Source organism: Blennius ocellaris, assembly GCF_963422515.1.
Source record: "Blennius ocellaris genome assembly, contig: SCAFFOLD_123, whole genome shotgun sequence".
Lineage (NCBI taxonomy): Eukaryota > Metazoa > Chordata > Actinopteri > Blenniiformes > Blenniidae > Blennius > Blennius ocellaris.
Genome location: NW_027662111.1, coordinates 40,374 through 61,080, shown reverse-complemented (window position 1 = coordinate 61,080; position 20,707 = coordinate 40,374). Strand labels below are relative to the sequence as shown.

Sequence of the window (20,707 nt, the reverse complement as noted above, 5' to 3'; positions counted from 1 at the left end):
GCGCGTGTTGCGTAATGCCGCGTGACGTCAGCGCGGTCATAAGACCGGAGCGGAGTCCGTCAGCCGGGCCGCTGCCTCCTGCACAGTTCGTGGGTCGTGTCCTCGCTGGCTGCCCCCCATGGCCCCCGGGAACCGGCTCTCACGGGGCCGCCTGTGAGCGGCTGCTTGTCCCCCAGCGGCGGAGGGCCTTGTCCGTCTGCGTGCGTGGAGCTCGTCGTCGTCGTCGTTGTTGTTATTGTTGTTGTGTGCGGCGGGTCAACGTTGTGCTGTGACGTCAGCGCTGAGCTAGCCGGGGCTGCTAGCTCGGCCGGCGGGGCGCCGGGGCATGTTGTCCGTCCTGTCGTACGGTCGCCTGGTCGCCAGAGCGGTCCTCGGCGGACTGTCCCAGACGGACAGCCGCGACTACAGCCTGGTGACGGCGAGCTGCGGCTTCGGGAAGGACTTCCGCAAAGGCATCCTGAAGAAAGGCATGTGCTACGGGGACGACGCGTGCTTCATCGCCCGGCACAGGTCCGCTGACGTCCTGGGTGAGTTCCTCCTTTGTTTGTCCCGGAACCCGGGCGAGGCGTGACACCATGGCGGGTACCACATGGCAGGGCACAGGGGACCCTTCTTTACCCCCCCCCCGACAAAATGCACAGGGGACCCTTCTTTATCCCCCCCCCCGACAAAATGCACAGGTGACCCTTCTTTACCCCCCCGACAAAATGCACAGGGGACCCTTCTTTACCCCCCCGACAAAATGCACAGGGGACCCTTCTTTACCCTCACCCTGCTTCAAGTGTTGTCATGTGAAACTTGAGACAAACAAAAACAAAGCAGGCTTATATCTACCGCAGGAAGTCAGGAGGTATCTGATCATATTTAGTTTTTATGCAAGTCGGTTAAAAACTGAGAATATAAAGATATTCCAGTCTACTACAATGTAATGGATCATCTCAAGCGGTCACAAATATAGTGGCGTGTAAACATCCTCAAATACAAATGGCTGGTGATGCTAAATGTGATGCATTCTAAATGACAAAGAATAGCTTTAATCTCAAAAAGAGAGAAGATCTTCTACCAAGTGCACAATCGGGGAAAGCAAGAAACAAAAATGGATCAGAAATGTACCTCAAAGAGACACGCAATAAAATGAGATGCAAAAGTGCTGCAATACAACGAAAACAAACATCAAGAGAATAAAAAAATGGGGGGGAAACGAGATGGTAATGTATGAAATAAGACCCAAACAACCAAAACGGTGGAAAATTAAAACATGATCACAAGGACAAGAAATTCCTTTGAAGGACTCCAGCAGTGTCAAAAATAACCCGTTTTTAAATGGCAAATATCAGTGAAGATATTCTATCATTTCCAATATGTGACATTTCAACTGTGAAAGCATCTTTAAATATCAATGACCAATCACAAATGACATGGCTGAACCACTTGCGCGGGGCACAAATGAGCATAAAGTTATGAATCTATATGCAAAAAATCCCAAAGAGAAGTCAGTGAGGCAAGACGGAGGCTCTCAGGATTGTGATGTAATGACACAAGAGAAGTCAAATACATGTGCAAAGGTGAAAAGAAAAGACGACTAACAAATCAAATTTCCAACAACTGAAATGAAATGCTGATGATCTGAGAGTTTCCAAGAAGACAAACTTGAGCTCACAAAGGTACTAAATGTGACAAGAATCAAAGACTGCAGAGAGATGTGAAATGTCCTTGCTGCTTTAACCTGTCCAAGCAGCAAGTGAACATTTTGTCTTCAAAGCTGATTTGTAAATATGAAGACGAGGACCAAAGTGTGGCGGCCAGCTGCCTGGGTCAGAGCCTCTGCAAAACCTTTCCAGTTGAGCTTTGTTCTTACAACAGCTCGTCTCTGTCCTCGTCCTACAACTACATCCTCCACTTTTCACCGTTTACAGGAAACGTCCAGCTGCTGCCTTGTATTTCAGCTCCAGTTCAAGTTCTTAACAGCCCAATTGCTCTATATTTTTGAACACAATCACTTGTTTCTAGGTGTAGGTAAATGGATCATTGTCATGTTTGTTGGGAATGTGTAAGACACAATGTGGATATGAACTCCCCAGGAGCTTTTAGTTTGACGTACAATCCACAAAGACATTGTTCCACAGAATGATCAATGTCTGATCAAAAATCAATTACAAAATAAGAGGTAAATAAGCTCCAACAACAACAATTGTGGAAGGCCTCCTCTAACAGGAGGTGATCCTCAGAATCCAGGAAGACGAGACGGTGAGCGACGTGTAAACGCCTCTAAAGTGAGAACAGGTAACGTCTCTGACGTGTAGATGAGGAAAGGTTTTCTACTACAGATTGAAGTGAGGACGAACTGTAGTCCAGAAAGCCCTGACCTGACGTGTGTGTAGGCGTGGCGGACGGCGTGGGAGGCTGGAGGGACTACGGCGTGGACCCCTCACAGTTTTCAGGCACGCTGATGAAGACGTGTGAGCGGCTGGTGAAGGAGGGGCGCTTCGTCCCCAGCAGCCCGGTGGGAGTCCTGACCAGCAGCTACTACGAGCTGCTGCAGAACAAAGTGCCGCTGCTGGGTGAGTGGAACCCGTCGTCAGTACGAGAGCCTGGTTCTCATGCTACTGGTCAACAACACGGCTCCTCTGCACGCCTGAGGAAACAATGTGGCCTCGCTCTTCACTCAGCCAAAGCTCCCATGTGTCAGGACGCTGACGGCTCACAGGACGAGAGGCTTTAAATGTTTTGGGGTTTTTGTAATATACGGAAAAGGAAAACATTGAGGGTTCCGTCTCAGTCCGTCTTTGTTGACTTCCTCTTCATTCTCTGCTCTTGTTTCATGAATGTGTCAATATCCTGAACTCCCATTTGATGGTCTGCTCTGTGATGTTGACATTTGGAGGGAAAATAGTGGTAAGAAGACTGCCAACAACTGCTCTTCATCCCTGAAAGTCACTGCAAAGCCTGTTTTGGTGTAAGAGTTGGATATTGAGACTATAAAGGACATTACTAGAGGGGGAACAAAGGAGTGCCCCCATTCTCTCAACATTATGTGATCTTTTCCAGGCCTATAATGTGAACACGTTGATGAAAGTCAGGATTTCTGAAGTCAACCCAAAATACCAAGAATAAAGTCCAAACTTGTGTTGACAGAATTCCCCTCAGTTGGCCTCTAAACACAAACTGCAAACTCACTTGGAGGCTCTGGTTTGACAAAAGATACCAGTAAAGTTCAATGTTCTAACTGGCACTTTTTCCCCAAGACCGTTTTAAACTCCAAAAAAAGTTTCTCATGGTTTCCTTTTGTATATTCCCCTTGTAAGTTTGACAAAAATCTGCGATGGCAAAGTGTGGTGGCCCAGTAAGGAGCCTGGACGACAGCCTGGAAACCAAGGATTGATCAGCATCAACACATACAACCATCAAAGATGATGGTTCAAACAAGAGAGAAAATGTTCATCAAGTTTCATCTTTTTATTTCTCAAATAATCCCAAAGGAAATGTAAAAGATGGAAGCACACAGTTTGTTTTAGAGCTGAACGTCTGGAAATGACCTGAACAGTTTGAGGTTGGATGTTTTTACAGAATGTGATCAGAAGCAGTTGCTGTGTTTGAAGATGTTCCCAGAGTAGTTTAGTGAAACTCCTCCACCCAGCCACTGCGCTGCAACATCCAGTGACTCCAGCAGCCATGAGGGGAAACATTTCCCATGTGGTTTGGATTTAAGCGGCACCGTCAGTGAGTCTGGGTTGGTTGTTTGTCTGCTTCGTTGGGTGGTGGACATTTTTGCACCGTGAGTCAGTGATCATCCAAAGCCGGTTAAAAAATCCCCACAAGGCCCCGGGTCCCGGCCCAGGAGCCCGCCGGCCCCGTGCAGCCGCCTCCGGAGCTGCTCCCCGCCCTCAGGGCGCACGCAAACACGCATTGTTGGTGAACAAACGTGTCGGGAGGAACCTCCATCCCAGTGACTCAGTACTTTTCCACCACAGTATCGCGTGTGTGTGTGTGTGTGTGTGTGTGTGTGTGTCAGCAGAAGAACTGCAGTGAGTCCCCTCAGGTTCCAGGTTGGCCCAGAGAGCAGTGGGCGTGGCCCCTCACTGTCCTCACCCTCCAACCACCTCCTGTTTCCTCTTGTCCCGTCTCACGATCACAAACAACTGTGGAAACCATCTCAAAATGCAACGTGAGAGCAGTGCAACACCAAAACACTTCCAACCAGAAACCCCGCCTCTCTACAAAATAAAGTTCCCACTGTGGGGGATTCAGCCAGTGACTGTGGGGCGGGGGGGGAACTTTATTTTGTAGAGAGGCAGGGTTTGTGAGCAGAAGTAGTTGAGTTGTTCCACCGTGTGTGAAGCTCTGTTGGAGAGGAGAGGAAAAAGAGAGGAAGGAAAAGTGTTTCTGAGTGGTTGGAATGGAAAACAAAGTTTGGAGGTCCTTGCCTCTGACTCAAGGCCGACATAAGGCTGTTCCAGGAGCGCCTGACAAAGGCTTGAACCCAGAGTGGCCGTAACAAAGTAGACCGTCGGGATACCCAACTGGATTGTTCCTCTCAAGTCCAACTCCCCGTCCCAGCAGAACGTCTCTCTGTTATTGTCCAACTCTTCATGCCAGGCAGAACAACGCTTTACTTTGGCGGGGTGCACATCTGCAGCAGCAGCAATTCAGTGGTCTACTTGTGACGGAACCCGACCATTAGCATGTAAACCAACAACCAACCCACAGGGAAACGTTAGCGTTTTCACTTGAACTCGTTTCTATGGAAACGGGCTCTCAGATTAACACGGGCTGTTTGAATGTCTTTTTAAATCGAGGCTTTGTTACTTTAGCCTGAACAACATGACAATCCTTCCTTATCTGTTGTGTGTGTGTGTGTGTGTGTGTGTGTGTGTGTGTGTGTGTGTGTGTGTGTGTGTGTGTGTGTGTGTGTGTGTGTGTGTGTGTGTGTGTGTGTGTGTGTGTGTGTGTGTGTGTGTGTGTGTGCAGGCAGCAGCACAGCCTGCATCGTGGCGTTGGACCGCCACAGCCACCAGCTGCACACGGCCAACCTGGGAGACTCGGGCTTCCTGGTGGTGCGGGGAGGGGAGGTGGTCCACCGCTCCGACGAGCAGCAGCACTACTTCAACACGCCTTTCCAGCTGTCCATCGCCCCCCCGGGGGCCGAGGGCGCCGTCCTCAGCGACAGGTGAGACGCCCGAGACCAGGCGTTTGCTAAAGCTCGCTTTTCCCGGCGTTCCCGGCTCAGGACCCCGGGGACAGAATGGGATGGACGTGAGACGAGGCGGGGGGACGGGATGGGCCCATGTCCCGGCCGTGGCGCCGTGGCGTGGTGCCAGATTGGTAAAGTGTCAGAAAACTTTCCACGGTGCAGAGGAAAAACTCCAAAATGGGAAGAACATCACAACACGTGGCAGCACGTAATTGGCCATAATAGAATGTGTATGTATCTATTTGACAGGGACAATGTAGTCATACTTAGTTACAACATGAAAGATGCAGCTGATGCGACACACGCAGAGTGTGTAGCTAAGAGGCGCTCCCCAGTGGGACGACGGCTTACAGGAAGTGGTGTTAAGTGTTCTACCACGGTCGCTTCGCTTCTTATTTCTTCTGCGGTTCTCACGGCAATTCACGGTGTGTGGTCGCCGTTTCATCGCTATCAATCGGAGCGTGCGATGGTTTGTGGACCCGGCGCATTGTGTTCTACTCCAGTCTGCCACGGCGCCACCGTCAGGGAGGAGCCGGGCCGTGGGGGAGGGGAGGAGCCGGGCCGTGGGGGAGGAGCCGGGCCGGAAGGGGAGCTTGATTCCCACAGAACACCTACAAGCTGGGCCACTGAAAAAGAAATCAAGGGGTCTGTCTGCACCTAGCTAAAGTCTCAGGATACAACGATTATCTTCACGTTCGGTGGTCTTTGGTCCAGAGCAGAGCTGTAGAGCCGGTCCAGAGCAGAGCTGTAGAGCCGGTCCAGAGCAGAGCTGTAGAACCGGTCCAGAGCAGAGCTGTAGAGCCGGTCCCGGTCCAGAGCAGAGTTGTAGAGCCGGTCCAGAGCAGAGTTGTAGAGCTGGTCCAGAGCAGAGCTGTAGAGCCGGTCCCGGTCCAGAGCAGAGCTGTAGAGCCGGTCCAGAGCAGAGTTGTAGAGCCGGTCCAGAGCAGAGTTGTAGAGCTGGTCCAGAGCAGAGCTGTAGAGCCGGTCCCGGTCCAGAGCAGAGCTGTAGAGCCGGTCCAGAGCAGAGTTGTAGAGCTGGTCCAGAGCAGAGCTGTAGAGCCGGTCCCGGTCCAGAGCACAGCTGTAGAGCCGGGTCATGGTCTGCCCTGTCCGGCTGCAGCAGCAGCAGCAGGCTGGGCGGACGGTGTTGGCTGTGTGCCAGGCCGTCCTTCACCCAGGTCAAAGTGTGTGTGGGCTCGACAGGCCAAGCTGAGAGTCCTCAGCCAATCACGTGCCATCATTCCCACCCACCTTCCACTCTTTGTAAAGAATTGAAGAGAGTGTATTTTCTTCTTCATGGTCTGTCTGGAAAGCTGATCAGTGTTTCACTGCATGAAGCTGCTGCAGACGGTGTTCTCTAGCGTTCTTCTGAATAAAGCAGCTTTAGATGGAATGTTGCTCCGTGCAGTCATGTCCTCTGCTGGATCAGGACCCTGAGCTGAGCCAGCAGACTGAACGCCTCTCCAGCTCACTATCCACACTCCTCACACACTCCTCACACACTCCTCACACACTCCTCACACACTCCCCTCACACTCCACACACACTCCACACACACTCCTCACACACTCCCCTCACACTCCTCACACACTCCTCACACACTCCTCACACACTCCTCACACACTCCCCTCACACTCCTCACACACTCCTCTCACACTCCTCACACACTCCTCACACACTCCACACACACTCCACACACACTCCACACACACTCCCCTCACACTCCTCACACACTCCTCACACACTCCTCACACACTCCTCACACACTCCTCACACACTCCCCTCACACTCCACACACACTCCACACACACTCCTCACACACTCCCCTCACACTCCTCACACACTCCTCACACACTCCACACACACTCCTCACACACTCCCCTCACACTCCTCACACACTCCTCACACACTCCTCACACTCCACACACACTCCTCACACACTCCCCTCACACTCCCCACACACTCCTCACACACCCCTCACACTCCTCACACACTCCTCACACTCCACACACACTCCTCACACACTCCTCACACACTCCCCTCACACTCCTCACACACTCCTCACACACTCCTCACACTCCACACACTCCACACACTCCTCACACACTCCCCTCACACTCCTCACACACTCCTCACACACTCCTCACACACTCCTCACACTCCACACACACTCCTCACACACTCCCCTCACACTCCTCACACTCCACACACTCCACACACACTCCACACACACTCCTCACACACTCCCCTCACACTCCCCTCACACTCCTCACACACTCCTCACACACTCCCCTCACACTCCTCACACACTCCTCACACTCCTCACACACTCCTCACACACTCCCCTCACACTCCCCTCACACTCCTCACACACTCCTCACACTCCTCACACACTCCCCTCACACTCCTCACACACTCCCCTCACACTCCCCTCACACTCCTCACACACTCCCCTCACACTCCTCACACACTCCTCACACTCCTCACACTCCACACACACTCCTCACACACTCCTCACACTCCTCACACTCCACACACACTCCTCACACACTCCTCACACTCCACACACACTCCTCACACACTCCCCTCACACTCCTCACACACTCCCCTCACACTCCTCACACACTCCTCACACTCCACACACACTCCTCACACACTCCCCTCACACTCCTCACACACTCCTCACACACTCCCCTCACACTCCTCACACTCCACACACACTCCCCTCACACACTCCCCTCACACTCCTCACACACTCTCCTCACACACTCCCCTCACACTCCTCACACACTCTCCTCACACACTCTCCTCACACACACTCCTCACACACTCCTCACACACTCCTCACACACTCCCCTCACACTCCTCACACACTCTCCTCACACACTCTCCTCACACACTCTCCACACACACTCTCCTCACACACTCTCCACACACACTCTCCACACACACTCTCCACACACACTCCACACACACTCTCCTCACACACTCTCCTCACACTCCACACACACTCTCCTCACACTCCACACACACTCTCCTCACACTCCACACACACTCTCCTCACACTCCACACACACTCCACACACACTCACACTCACCTCACTCACACTCACCTCACTCACACACTCCTCACACACACACACTCCCCTCACACTCCCCTCACACTCCTCACACACTCCTCACACACTCCCCTCACACTCCCCTCACACTCCTCACACTCCACACACACTCCCCTCACACTCCCCTCACACTCCTCACACACTCCTCACACACTCCCCTCACACTCCCCTCACACTCCTCACACACTCCTCACACACTCCTCACACACTCTCCTCACACACTCTCCTCACACACTCCCCACACTCTCCTCACACACTCTCCTCACACACTCTCCTCACACACTCTCCTCACACACTCTCCTCACACACTCTCCACACACACTCCACACACACTCTCCTCACACTCCACACACACTCTCCTCACACTCCACACACACTCTCCTCACACTCCACACACACTCTCCACACTCACTCACTCACCTCACTCACACTCACCTCACTCACACACTCCTCACACTCCCCTCACACTCCTCACACACTCCCCTCACACTCCTCACACACTCCCCTCACACTCCTCACACACTCCCCTCACACTCCCCTCACACTCTCCTCACACACTCCCCTCACACTCTCCTCACACACTTTCCTCACACACTCTCCACACACACTTTCCTCACTCACACTCCACACACACTCCTCACACTCCACACACACTCCACACACACTCCACACACACTCTCCTCACACTCCACACACACTCTCCTCACACTCCTCACTCACTCCTCGCACACTCCTCGCACACTCCACACACACTCCCCTCACTCACTCCTCACTCACTCCTCACTCACTCCTCACACACTCCCCACACACTCCTCACACACTCCTCACACACTCCTCACACACTCCCTCCCCTCACTCACTCCTCACACACTCCACACACACTCCACACACACTCCACACACACTCCACACACACTCCTCACACACTCCACACACTCCCCTCACACACTCCCCTCACACTCCACACTCACACACCTCACACACTCCCCTCACACTCCCCTCACACTCCTCACACACTCCCCCCTCACACACTCCCCACACACCTCACACACTCCCCTCACACACCTCACACACTCCTCACACACTCCCCTCACACACTCCTCACTCACTCCTCACTCACTCCACACACACTCCACACACACTCCTCACACACTCCACACACACTCCTCACACGCCCCTCACACTCCACACTCACACACCTCACACGCCCCTCACACTCCACACTCACACACCTCACACGCTCCTCACACGCTCCTCACACTCTCCTCACACTCTCCTCACACACTCCTCGCACACTCCTCGCACACTCCACACACACTCCCCTCGCACACTCCACACACACTCCACACACACTCCCCTCACACACACTCCTCTCACACACACTCCTCTCACACACACTCCCCTCACACACTCCACACACACCTCACACACCACACACACCACACACTCCTCACACTCCACACACTCCTCTCACACTCCACACACACCTCACACACCTCACACTCCACACACACTCCTCACACTCCACACACACTCTCCTCACACTCCACACACACTCTCCTCACACTCCACACACACTCCACACACACTCACTCACCTCACTCACACTCACCTCACTCACACACTCCTCACACTCCCCTCACACTCCTCACACACTCCTCACACACTCCACACACACTCCTCACACACTCCCCTCACACTCTCCTCACACACTTTCCTCACACACTCTCCACACACACTCCTCACACTCCACACACACTCCACACACTCCACACACACTCCACACACACTCTCCTCACACTCCACACACACTCTCCTCACTCACTCCTCGCACACTCCTCGCACACTCCACACACACTCCCCTCACACACTCCTCACACACTCCCCACACACTCCCCACACACTCCCCACACACTCCTCACACACTCCTCACACACTCCTCACACACTCCCTCCCCTCACTCACTCCTCACACACTCCACACACACTCCACACACACTCCTCACACACTCCACACACTCCCCTCACACACTCCCCTCACACTCCACACTCACACACCTCACACACTCCCCTCACACTCCCCTCACACTCCTCACACACTCCCCCCTCACACACTCCCCACACACCTCACACACTCCCCTCACACACCTCACACACTCCCCTCACACTCCGCTCACACTCTCCTCACACACTCCTCACACACTCCCCTCACACACTCCCCTCACACACTCCTCACACACTCCTCACTCACTCCTCACTCACTCCTCACTCACTCCACACACACTCCACACACACTCCTCACACACTCCACACTCACACACCTCACACGCTCCTCACACTCCTCGCACACACTCTCCACACACACTCATCACACTCTCCACACACACTCATCACACTCTCCTCGCACACTCCTCGCACACTCCACACACACTCCCCTCGCACACTCCACACACACTCCACACACACTCCCCTCACACACACTCCTCTCACACACACTCCCCTCACACACTCCACACACACCTCACACACCACACACACCACACACTCCTCACACTCCACACACTCCTCTCACACTCCACACACACCTCACACTCCTCACACTCCACACACACTCCTCACACTCCACACACACTCCTCTCACACTCCTCACACACCTCACACTCCCCTCACACTCCTCACACTCCTCACACTCCTCTCACACACCTCACACACTCCTCACACACCTCACACTCCTCTCACACCTCACACACCACACACTCCACACACTCCACACACACCTCACACACCTCACACACCTCACACACCTCACACTCCACACACTCCACACACACCTCACACACCTCACACACCTCACACACCTCTCACTCCTCACACTAGTCACCAAATGACTAGTGCGGCGAGTCCATTTGAAAAAAATTAACAAATTAATCACACAATTTTCTGTAATGAATTGCATTTTTCTACTAAAGACTGAATCTTGTAATGCAGAGTGATTCATTAAGAACCACAGAGTTGATGTCGACTCGACACACAAACAAAACTGAAATTCAAAGAATGTTTTGATGTCCTTTCAGCAAAACCCAAGTCTGGGTTGTGTGGCGTGTACACACGAGAGAGCGAGAGAGAGAGTGAGAGTGAGAGAGAGAGAATTAATAATTTACCTGCACACATTTCATCCAGCTTCAGCAGTTTGGTGAGTCAAGTTGTCAGTCGACATGGAAACCTGTGTTTTGCTGCACAATGTCTTCTGTGGTCGTTTTGCACTGCGGCGGCGGTAAAAGACAAAATAATAGAAGTTAATGTTTAATATTTTTGCGAGTTGAACATTTTCAGTCAAGTAATTAAACTAATGCGTTCTCTTTCACAGCACAACAAATAACTAAAGGTGTTTTTCAACAGCAGTAGGAAACCGGCGTAGCCAGAAACACTCACACACTCTGCAGAGCTGCACATGACTACATCCCCAGTTGGAATCCGGCTTCGTCTCAACGTGAGGCCAGAGTTCTGACAACTACAACCGCCTAAATCCACTACGTCATACATTCTCTCATTTCTGCATCCGACACATTGAGTGGAAAGTGATTGTAATCAGAGCAAAATGAAGTGTCCAGTCCAGGTCAGTCAACTGGCACGTTCTCCTGAGGCGTCACACTTCCTCTGGAAAAGACGCTTCCAATGTGCAGCCGCTACATCTTTTAATGCTAAATTGATCTTACATATATAATGTAGTTTAGTTTGGTTCTTTAAGCGTCTTAAACAAAATAATTAAAGACGAGTAAAAAGATTTTTTGGGGGGGGATTCACTTAAACTTCTTGTTTTGCACAACCTCCTGCAGTGATCACAAGAGAAGACACACATCTCACGTTTTCTCAGTCTAAACCACCAAATGCTGGGACTTGTCTGAGGAGGATCATGAAGTGAGACGTTTCAGAGCAGCAGGACGGTGGTCTCCGGTGTTGGGATGTGGTCAGTGAGCAGGTAGAAGTGCATGGCTGCACGTCACATGGGTTGTGTATGTGGATTCTAGAGACATAGAATGGTAGAACAGGACGAGCTGTGACTGTCACCCGGCTGCAGGGTCACGGCCTCTTCCAAGAAGTGAACCTGACACTGGCACTAACTTAGTCGTGGCCTCTGGGTATTACTGGCAGCGTTTCCTCGCCCTGGCCGTCCTTTCCTGATCCTCCACATGATGACAAACCAGATTTATCCTCCCCGTACATCTGATGAGCTTTTTGAGGCGAAGGTGAAAAATCAGGACTAAGAATCTATGAATTTTTTTTGTTTTATCAATGCAACTTTTCTGTGAATGTGCTGCGACCGGTTCCGGTAAAAAATGAACTCCGTCAATGAGTTGAAAGTGATTCATTATATCTGATGAGGCAGAAGTGTTTTTGTTGGGGTTTTAACACAGGAGGAGGAATTTATGAATTGAATGCAGTTCCACCACTGACATCAGCTGAACCATCAGGCCCCGGGACCAGAACCGGCCTAGAGAGGCTCAACCCAGTCCAAGGACCAAGCAACTTGTAAAACATCTCAAGAAATGTGCTTCAATAAATGAGAGGAGCAGACAACATGGAGATCATGAGAGATGGCAAACTCGCATAAGTGTCAAAGCCGGGTGGTCACAGGGTGTCTGTAAAAAGTCCCATAATGCAACAGCTCTAGGAGAAGGTTTTTGGACAGGCTGTATTTTGCACTAGAAGGTTTCACTAAAACTTTGAGTGACCTGGAGGCTCCACCATTCCAGTGGAACCGGGGCGCAGGTTCAGGGTCACGTGTCCGGTCTGGATGCTGTTCCACACTTTGAGCTTTAAATGATTCGTCACATCCGCTTCAATATCTGAAGCATGTGAGCACTTAATCCACCCGCCGATGAGGACCTCACTGCAACCTGAGATGTTCTCCACAGGCCTGCCAGAGACGGGTGGGATGGAGCCCCTCATTAATAGAACTGGAGACAATGTCATGAACATTTGTGTGCTGCACTTCTGTCCCAGGATTCTGAGGACGAACCGGCAGAGCAGGTGTGAAGCAGTTCAAGGAGCGGGAGAGAGGGTGCCAGATGTTGCTTACATGGACTAAGGGCTGGAAAGCAGACATTGAAGAGGAAGAGATTGTTGAACTGATCTTAAAGAACATAAATCGTCAATCAGCCAGTCGACTGAGGCGCAGCAGAGTCGCCTCTGTTCATGCACTTGTCTGTCTTGGTCAACGACTGGAGAAGGACAATGAGAATCCGTTGTGCTCTGACCAGAGGAAGACTTCCAATAAATCCCAGAAACCTACTGCGTCTGACCCCCCCAGCGTACTGTAGTACAGATTGTTTTCTTCAACACTGCTCCAGCAGCAGACAGACCAACCCACCAGGAGGAGGTCAGGCCACACTTTGCTCCCTTGTGCCTGAAAGATGCTCGAAAGGCTCAAACTGTTTTCCTTCAAGACAGTACCGTCCCCTGCCAGCTGATGGTGCCACTGAGCATTTCTGGATACTGGATGCTCACACTCTTATTAATGAGTGTGTGGTGGTCAATAAAAGGCCAGCAGGATGTGTTGAAAGCCTGGACCAGACCTTTGTACCTGGCGATGGAGAAGAACCACAACCTGTAGGCTGGAGTGAACTGACCATCATGCTTCAGTGCCAGACCGTAACGTTGCCATGTGTCTGTGCACGGCCTTGCTTTCCCTGTGGAAGTTGGCCTTAACGTCATCTGTTTCTCTGGCCTACAGTTTGATATCTCGGAGAATTGCTCTTTTTCAAAAGTAACAAGAAGCGCCAGTATCCGTTCTTAAGGGAACCTTTGCTAAAGTCACCAACTGAGCATGAGCACACCTTGCCGTTTTCTCAGCAGAAGAGCCTGCTGACCTGGTGCCTCTGCAGCCTGATGATGATCTCATGGAAAAATCAGCTGTTGTCAACTGCGAAATAAGTCTGTTGTCTGCACATCCACATTAGGAAGTACTAAAGTGCTTTCTCACAAAATCAACCTCTCTCATGACGTGCCGATTAAACCAAAACCTTATCGTGCGTCACCAACAAAAGCCACTATTATCAAACAGCTAGGAGAGGAGATGTTGCAAAGGACATTATAGAGCCCTTCAACTCCTCCACTAGTTCTTGTGCCAAAGAAACAAGACCCAAAACTGAGATTGTGTGGACTCCAGGAAGCTAAATGCAGCTCCACAGTCAGATGCATTTCCTTTACCGGACATCCACCAGAGTTTGGGTTCTTTGGCTGGTGCTGCCGTCTTTACCGCCCTCGATCTCACTGGGTACTGGCAGGTAGGGATGGAGGAGGACCGCAAAGAAAACACTGCCTTCATCTGCCCCTTTGGCCTCCATCAGGTCAAGCTGCTGCTGTTTGGGCTGAAGAATGCTCCAGCGACCGATGGAGATTGTTCCAGTAGACCTACGAGGGAAAATGTGTTTTGTATATCTGGATGACATCATCATCTAGTCATCCAACCTCGAACAGCACAGTTATGACATCCAATCAGTTGTGGACAAACAGAGACTCTAATCTCACGGTAAAAATGAAAGCCAGTTTTTCCAGACATCACTCAAGTTTCTCGGCCACCTTGTGTCTGCTGCTGGATTTGAAGTGGATCCTGAGAAAACAAAGGCAGTACAGGAGTTTCCTCTTCAATAAAACATCAAGGAACTTCAAAGGGTTCTTGGGATGGCAGGATGGTGTCACCGGTTCCTCCCAAACGCTTCTCAGCTGACGGAACCACTCAATGCTCTCAAACAAAAAGGAGCCACATTCGTTTGGGCTGCTTCATGTCAGGCTGCTTTTGAGACTCTGAAACAGCAGCTGGTTTCTCCTCCGGCGCCGGGACATCCAGACTCCAACCTCCCTTTTGTCGTTTACACCGGCGCCAGGGAGATCAGGTTGGGGGTCCCTGCTCAGCAGACTGGACCAGGAACTGAACCGGTGATTGTGTTTGCCAGCCGGACATTCAATCATTGTGTTCTCACGACTTCTTTCTATTCTATATAACTGCTTAGAAAACGCTCCATTCTGCAATAATCTGACCCAAGCGGTGCTTCTGACTTGTTTGTGTATATGCAGCTGAATTGCATCAGAGATGGATATAACTAACTATTGTAGCTTCAGAGCAGTATCACTTACTCTGCTGTGTTCTTGTTTTAATAACTCTTTACTAGGGCTGCAGAATTCTGGGAATTTTCAAAGTTCAAAACTTTCAATGGGAATTTATTGGAATAAAACAGGACAGCTGTGGCAACATGCATGATTATGAATAATACTCCAACTCCTGTCAGCAGCCCAGGACAGATGTGGCTACAACAGTTGACCTCCACCTGTGTGACTGACGACGTGAATGAATAAAGGTTTCTGTAGCGCTTTGTCTCCTCGAAAAGTGTTTAGTGAGCAGCTTGCTTTACTGTCGGAGGAATCCTGATTAATGAGTTTTTAAATGTATATTCAAGTTACTTTACAGGCCGTTTACTTCCTCTGATCCCCTGAAATTAATGAAAACCAATCTATTGGTAGGTAATATGAATTATGAGCTAAAACTTAGTCTGTTGTGTTAAAACATGTGGTCGTCTGTCCTGCAGGCCTCAACACAGCAACCTGTGCTTCATTAGCCTCATTAGTGACTTTTCAAACTTCTTATTGAAAGTACGTCTGTTCTAAAGTCATTTATTCAGGTGGCCACCTGCATCGTCAGCTCAGTGACAATTCACTTCATTTATACTCATTTAATTTTCAATATGTCCAAAATCCCCCAGCTTAACTTCCCATGGGACGTTTCTGGAAATGTACTGGTCATTTTCTGCCCCTCTGCCACCCTGCTCTCCACCAAAAGGCTGCTCACCAGGTTAATGAGCCGTACAATCTCAGGTCTAGTAAGTCCACAGTGAAACCTCTAACATTACTACCTTTATTTCAGTCCATTCCCCCTTAGTGGGTTGAACATTGACGTTGAGTGTGGGGGACCTGGGATTAAATGCATTCAGAGCCTCAGATCAACAAGTGAGCCAAGTTGATGTCAGTTGCAGTGAATTCCAGTGGTGACCCTCCTGAAAGACACGTTGACGTGTGTAACCTGATGAGTTTGAATGCAAGCTACCTGTAAATGACATACTTGATTCTTTTTCTTTAAATGTGCAGCCCTGACGCTGCCGACAGCTCCTCCTTCGACGTCCAGCTAGGCGACATCATCCTCACCGCCACCGACGGACTCTTTGACAACATGCCCGATTACATGATCCTGCAAGAGTTAAAGAAACTCAAAGTAAGTGTCAGACATGGCTGCAGGCGGGGGGGAATCCAGTGTCAGGAGTGAGAACCTGATGCCTGCTCTGTTTGGGCTCGTCAGAACACAAACTACGAGAGCATCCAGCAGACGGCTCGGAGCATCGCGGAGCAGGCCCACCTGCTGGCCTACGACCCCACCTACATGTCGCCTTTTGCACAGTTTGCCTGTGATAACGGCCTGAATGTACGAGGCGAGTATCTCCCACTCTACACTTGAAGCATTCCCTTAGTGTGCCTCACCTAATGAGAGGCTGTTGTGTGCAGGGGGGAAGCCAGACGACATCACAGTACTGTTGTCCATCGTGGCAGAATACACTGACTAGTGTCTCCGTGGAGGCGCTGGACGGGCTGCTCCTCCAGGGTGGAGGACTGCTGCTGGCCAGGGTGGAGGACTGCTGCTGGCCAGGGTGGAGGACTGCTGCTGCTGGCCAGGGTGGAGGACTGCTGCTGGCCAGGGTGGAGGACTGCTGCTGCTGGCCAGGGTGGAGGACTGCTGCTGGCCAGGGTGGAGGACTCCTGCTTACCTCACACCTGCTGGCTCTTCTCCACCTCATCCCTCAGCCCCCACTGAGGCTAAGAACAAATCCTCCACGCCCACTTCTTTGATTGTGGCCAACTGGAGGCCAACTGGAGGCCCAACACATCCTCTTGGCGTGTCTGCAGTGTCCGGGATCAGTCAGATCCACTGGATCCCTGCTGAGGACAAGTCGTCTTTCTAGAATGGTCAGGAAGTGGAGGTTCAGAGACGAGAGGCAGTTGGAGCAGGACTGCAGGTGTGAAGAGGGTGAAGGAGGCTGAGCTGCTGAAGAAATAGCAGCATTAGGGCTCAATAGAAGCGCTGCCTTGTGTCAGCAGACGTTCTCAGGACAAGGGCTTTAAAAACCTTTAAGGAGCCTGAAACTGGGGGTAAGAAGTGCATGTTGGCTTCCAGGAAGCGACTGGTGTGACGTTCTGGTAAACCTTCACGACAATCAATGGTGAAGGAGTTAGAAACAGTGGACCAGAGGTCAGGCTTCCATCAGACAGATCAGTTTAGTGTTGGAGTTGATATTGACTGCTTAGAGTCCATGTTTTTAACTGATTCAGTTACAAGTACAAACACTGTAGTTTACCCTCTTCAAAATAAGTGTCCAAACATTTTGCAACCAATGTGATTTATTTCATCAACAAAAACAAAAAAAATCTCATCTGATCTGTGAGTCAAAGCCACGACACGATCCAAAGCCACCTCTGACCCGCTGCACCTCCTGGGACATGTTTGGTCTGAGACTTGTTTTCACGGGCAGATCGTTTCAATCTCATTTCATGAAGAGCAGCAGCGGCCTTTTCCATACAGTGTAACTCAAGTCCTGCTCATACTTCGTTAAAGTGTGTGTGTGTGTGTGTGTCCTTAATACGCACAAAGCTTAAAGGAGCATATGTGAAACAGCTTGACACGCCAGTGTGGAGTTGATCAAGTGACCAAATGTATTTTTGTAATTTCCTTGTTCATGGTGTCACAGTAGCTTAACAGATGGTTTCTTCAGTCCCTCCCTCCCTCTGGTGGCACTTCAGTAGACTGTCAGGTAACTGCAGGTTCCACGTAATTAATGGTCATTGTGTCTCTATTACATCACGACAGACTTGCACTCTGCTTGACCCAGTGAGAAAGTGTTCCTCAGACAAATCCATGGTTTGTCTTGGTGTTCCAATGAGCCTTGTATCGGAGGATACTGGCACACCATTCCTTAACCCCGCTCTCTTAACAGGACGTCTTGCTACCTGCAGTCTGTCTTCTAAAACCTGCTGCAGCACTGTGGGAGCAGAGGAACTCTGGTCTACCATCTGATGGCCCGTTCCCTGCTTCACCCCGAGGTCTGCTGCATCGGGTTCAATCTGAGAGGGTCACATCTGGCCTCGCAGTGAAAAGTTGAAATGTGAAGTTTTTAAAATGTATTTATTGTTTTTGCACCACTGAGGACAATCGAAGCAGCCTTAAATAAATTTGTAGTAAAACTGCCGCGCTCTTCTCCCAGTCACTGTTTACCATGTGCTTCCTGCTTCCAGACGCTCCTGGAACCAGACCTGAGCTCTGTGACAGTATTTCAATAGAGACTATAGTATTTATCATACTGTTTCTTGTTAGGAGTAAGGAAAGCGAGCCCCCAGTGGCTACGTCTTACCCACTGAGACGTCGTCACACGCTGAACTAGCTGCTGTGCAGACGAGACACAACTTAATGTTCAGGAACATTTCATCACATCAGCTACTGCAAACAGGTGTGACATCATCAGTTAAGTTCTCCACCAAAGGTATGTCAACTGCAATAAACAATCCATGGACACTGTTCTTCCCACGTCATTAGGTCCGCTTGTCCATGTGAAACAGGAAGGATTGATCCTGCAGGCTAAGGGACATCAGTGGAGTTCGGTGGTGAAGCAGCCGTAGCATGTAAGCTAACGAGGCTACCAGGAATCACACTCTGGTCCACTGCAAACACAAACCTACAGTGACATTCCAATGTGGATATTCCCAAGAACAACTGACTACCACTTTCCATGAGTGTAGGGTTCATTAGAGCAGATTACATCATTAAGGTGGAGCCAAATGAAACCAGTTTAAACCAGCAAAGCAACCTCTGTTGTAGATTACGACAATTTTAATGAAAATCACTGGAGGTAACATTTCAGTATGCACTCATGTTTTACAGTTCTTTACACTACACAGATGTAAATGTGGACAACCGTCTCTGACGGTGGACACGAGCCCTTTGGAGTTAATACCCTAACGGCCATTTCAGTCTCTAATGACCTGGCGTGCATGTAGAAGGTGGTGAAAACCCACAAGAACATGCAGATGCCAAACAAAAGGCCCCCGGGCCCAACCTGGACCTGGACCTGGACCTGGACCTGGACCTGGACCTGGACCTGGACCTGGGGCTTTCTTACCATTAGACCAGAGGGTGAACTCCTCTACCACTGTTCAGCAGAGTCCAGACACTGCTTACAGCTTTGCACCATGGCTTGAATACCGAGGACACAATATTGATAAAGATTGATAAATCCTTGACTATAAATGATTGTAACCTCTTTGTGGTGTAAATAGAAGTTAAGCTGAGGGATTTAGTTCTCTGCTGTCAAAGTGAAGGTCTTCTTGGACCCTCGTGGTCCTCCATGTCCTCGTCCTCACTGTCCCAGGCCAGGACAGGCAGGCTGGCAGGACCACGGTCCTCGTCCACCTCCGAGAACAAGGCCCCAAAGAGGAATGAACAGATCTGCAGGTGAACAAACCAGGAAACGAGTGAGTCTTCACAGCTTCTAGAGGTGGAACCTTCCACAAATATTTGGTTCACCTCAACGTTTTATTATTGACTCCCACAATTCATTGCAAGATGTTCTTATGGAGAGATAATGATACGCGGCCCGACAGGGCAAACAGCTATAAATAGCATGCAGTGATACCAGTACTACAGGGAGTACTGGTGGGAAGTCCCCGATACATTAAGGGACCATACATCAGCAACGATGGCCACAGGTGCCCAACGGAACTAAGTGTCCACCGTTCCAAGACTCTTTTGTGAAAATAAAGAAAGGCAGGCTGTAAACTATGATCTGCCAAAACACCAAGAGGAGGCCAGAGCTGGTGAGGGGTTCTTGTGACCTGGACGCGTGTCCCAGCAGACCCTCCAGGTCCCTCCAGGTCCCTCCAGGCTCCTCCAGGCTCCTCCAGGCTCCTCCAGGCTCCTCGTAGTCAGACTGAAGCCCCGAGGCTCAGGGAGCAAAGGGAGAGCCTGTACAGCTCCCGGGGGAACCAGAAGCAGACAGGAGGGTGTCCTTACCACAGAGGACGCAGGAGTCATGGCGACGCTGCTGCAGGCGTCTTCCACTTCAGGGACATCCTCCCAGTTGTCCATCTTGGGCAGAAGGTCCAGCCGATCAGGGGTTTTGCTGACGTGGGAGGTGTTGCTCTGGTCTTCAGGCAGAAGCACCTCAGCACACCTGGAGAGACAAACACCTCTGATGATGCTTTTATCATCCAGACTGAACAGTGTGAACACGTGATGCTGCGTGTTCTGGCAGGTTTGAGCAGAAGGTTCAGGACACCTGGTGTCCCAGTGCAGCCCCGGCGTGG

General features: G+C 50.8%; 2 protein-coding genes across 3 annotated transcripts in view; one reads left to right on the top strand and one right to left on the bottom strand.

The window, feature by feature from the left end:
* Positions 1-45: 45 nt before the first annotated feature.
* On the top strand, positions 46-18,590 carry LOC308148279 (protein phosphatase PTC7 homolog). 2 transcript variants are annotated; one of them, XM_080521724.1, is made up of 6 exons: positions 46-527; positions 2,382-2,561; positions 4,969-5,167; positions 16,451-16,574; positions 16,659-16,781; positions 16,862-18,590. In XM_080521724.1, the coding sequence occupies exons 1-6, from the start codon at positions 326-328 to the stop codon at positions 17,201-17,203; spliced, it is 1,170 nt and encodes a 389-aa protein (XP_080377850.1). In that variant the 5' UTR covers positions 46-325; the 3' UTR covers positions 17,204-18,590. The 2 variants fall into 2 exon arrangements, with proteins under 2 accessions (XP_080377850.1, XP_080377851.1); XM_080521725.1 differs by having other exon boundaries at positions 16,659-16,788; positions 16,862-17,057.
* An 843-nt stretch (positions 18,591-19,433) lies between these two features.
* The window catches only part of LOC308148280 (uncharacterized protein), a gene marked incomplete at its 5' end in the record, with an annotated part of 40,834 nt that continues 39,560 nt past the window's right edge, over positions 19,434-20,707 (bottom strand). Inside the window, 2 exons of the mRNA XM_080521726.1 lie at positions 19,434-19,850; positions 20,415-20,574. Of these exons, the coding sequence (XP_080377852.1) occupies positions 19,713-19,850; positions 20,415-20,574 (298 nt within the window). The remainder of the gene's footprint in view (positions 19,851-20,414; positions 20,575-20,707) is intronic.

Excerpts from the sequence above, each read along its gene's own strand:
- LOC308148279 (XM_080521724.1), top strand. The coding sequence starts at position 326 with ATGTTGTCCGTCCTGTCGTACGGTCGCCTGGTCGCCAGAGCGGTCCTC. Across the intron at positions 528-2,381 it reads CAGGTCCGCTGACGTCCTGG|GCGTGGCGGACGGCGTGGGA; the intron begins GTGAGTTCCTCC and ends ACGTGTGTGTAG. Across the intron at positions 2,562-4,968 it reads GAACAAAGTGCCGCTGCTGG|GCAGCAGCACAGCCTGCATC; the intron begins GTGAGTGGAACC and ends GTGTGTGTGCAG.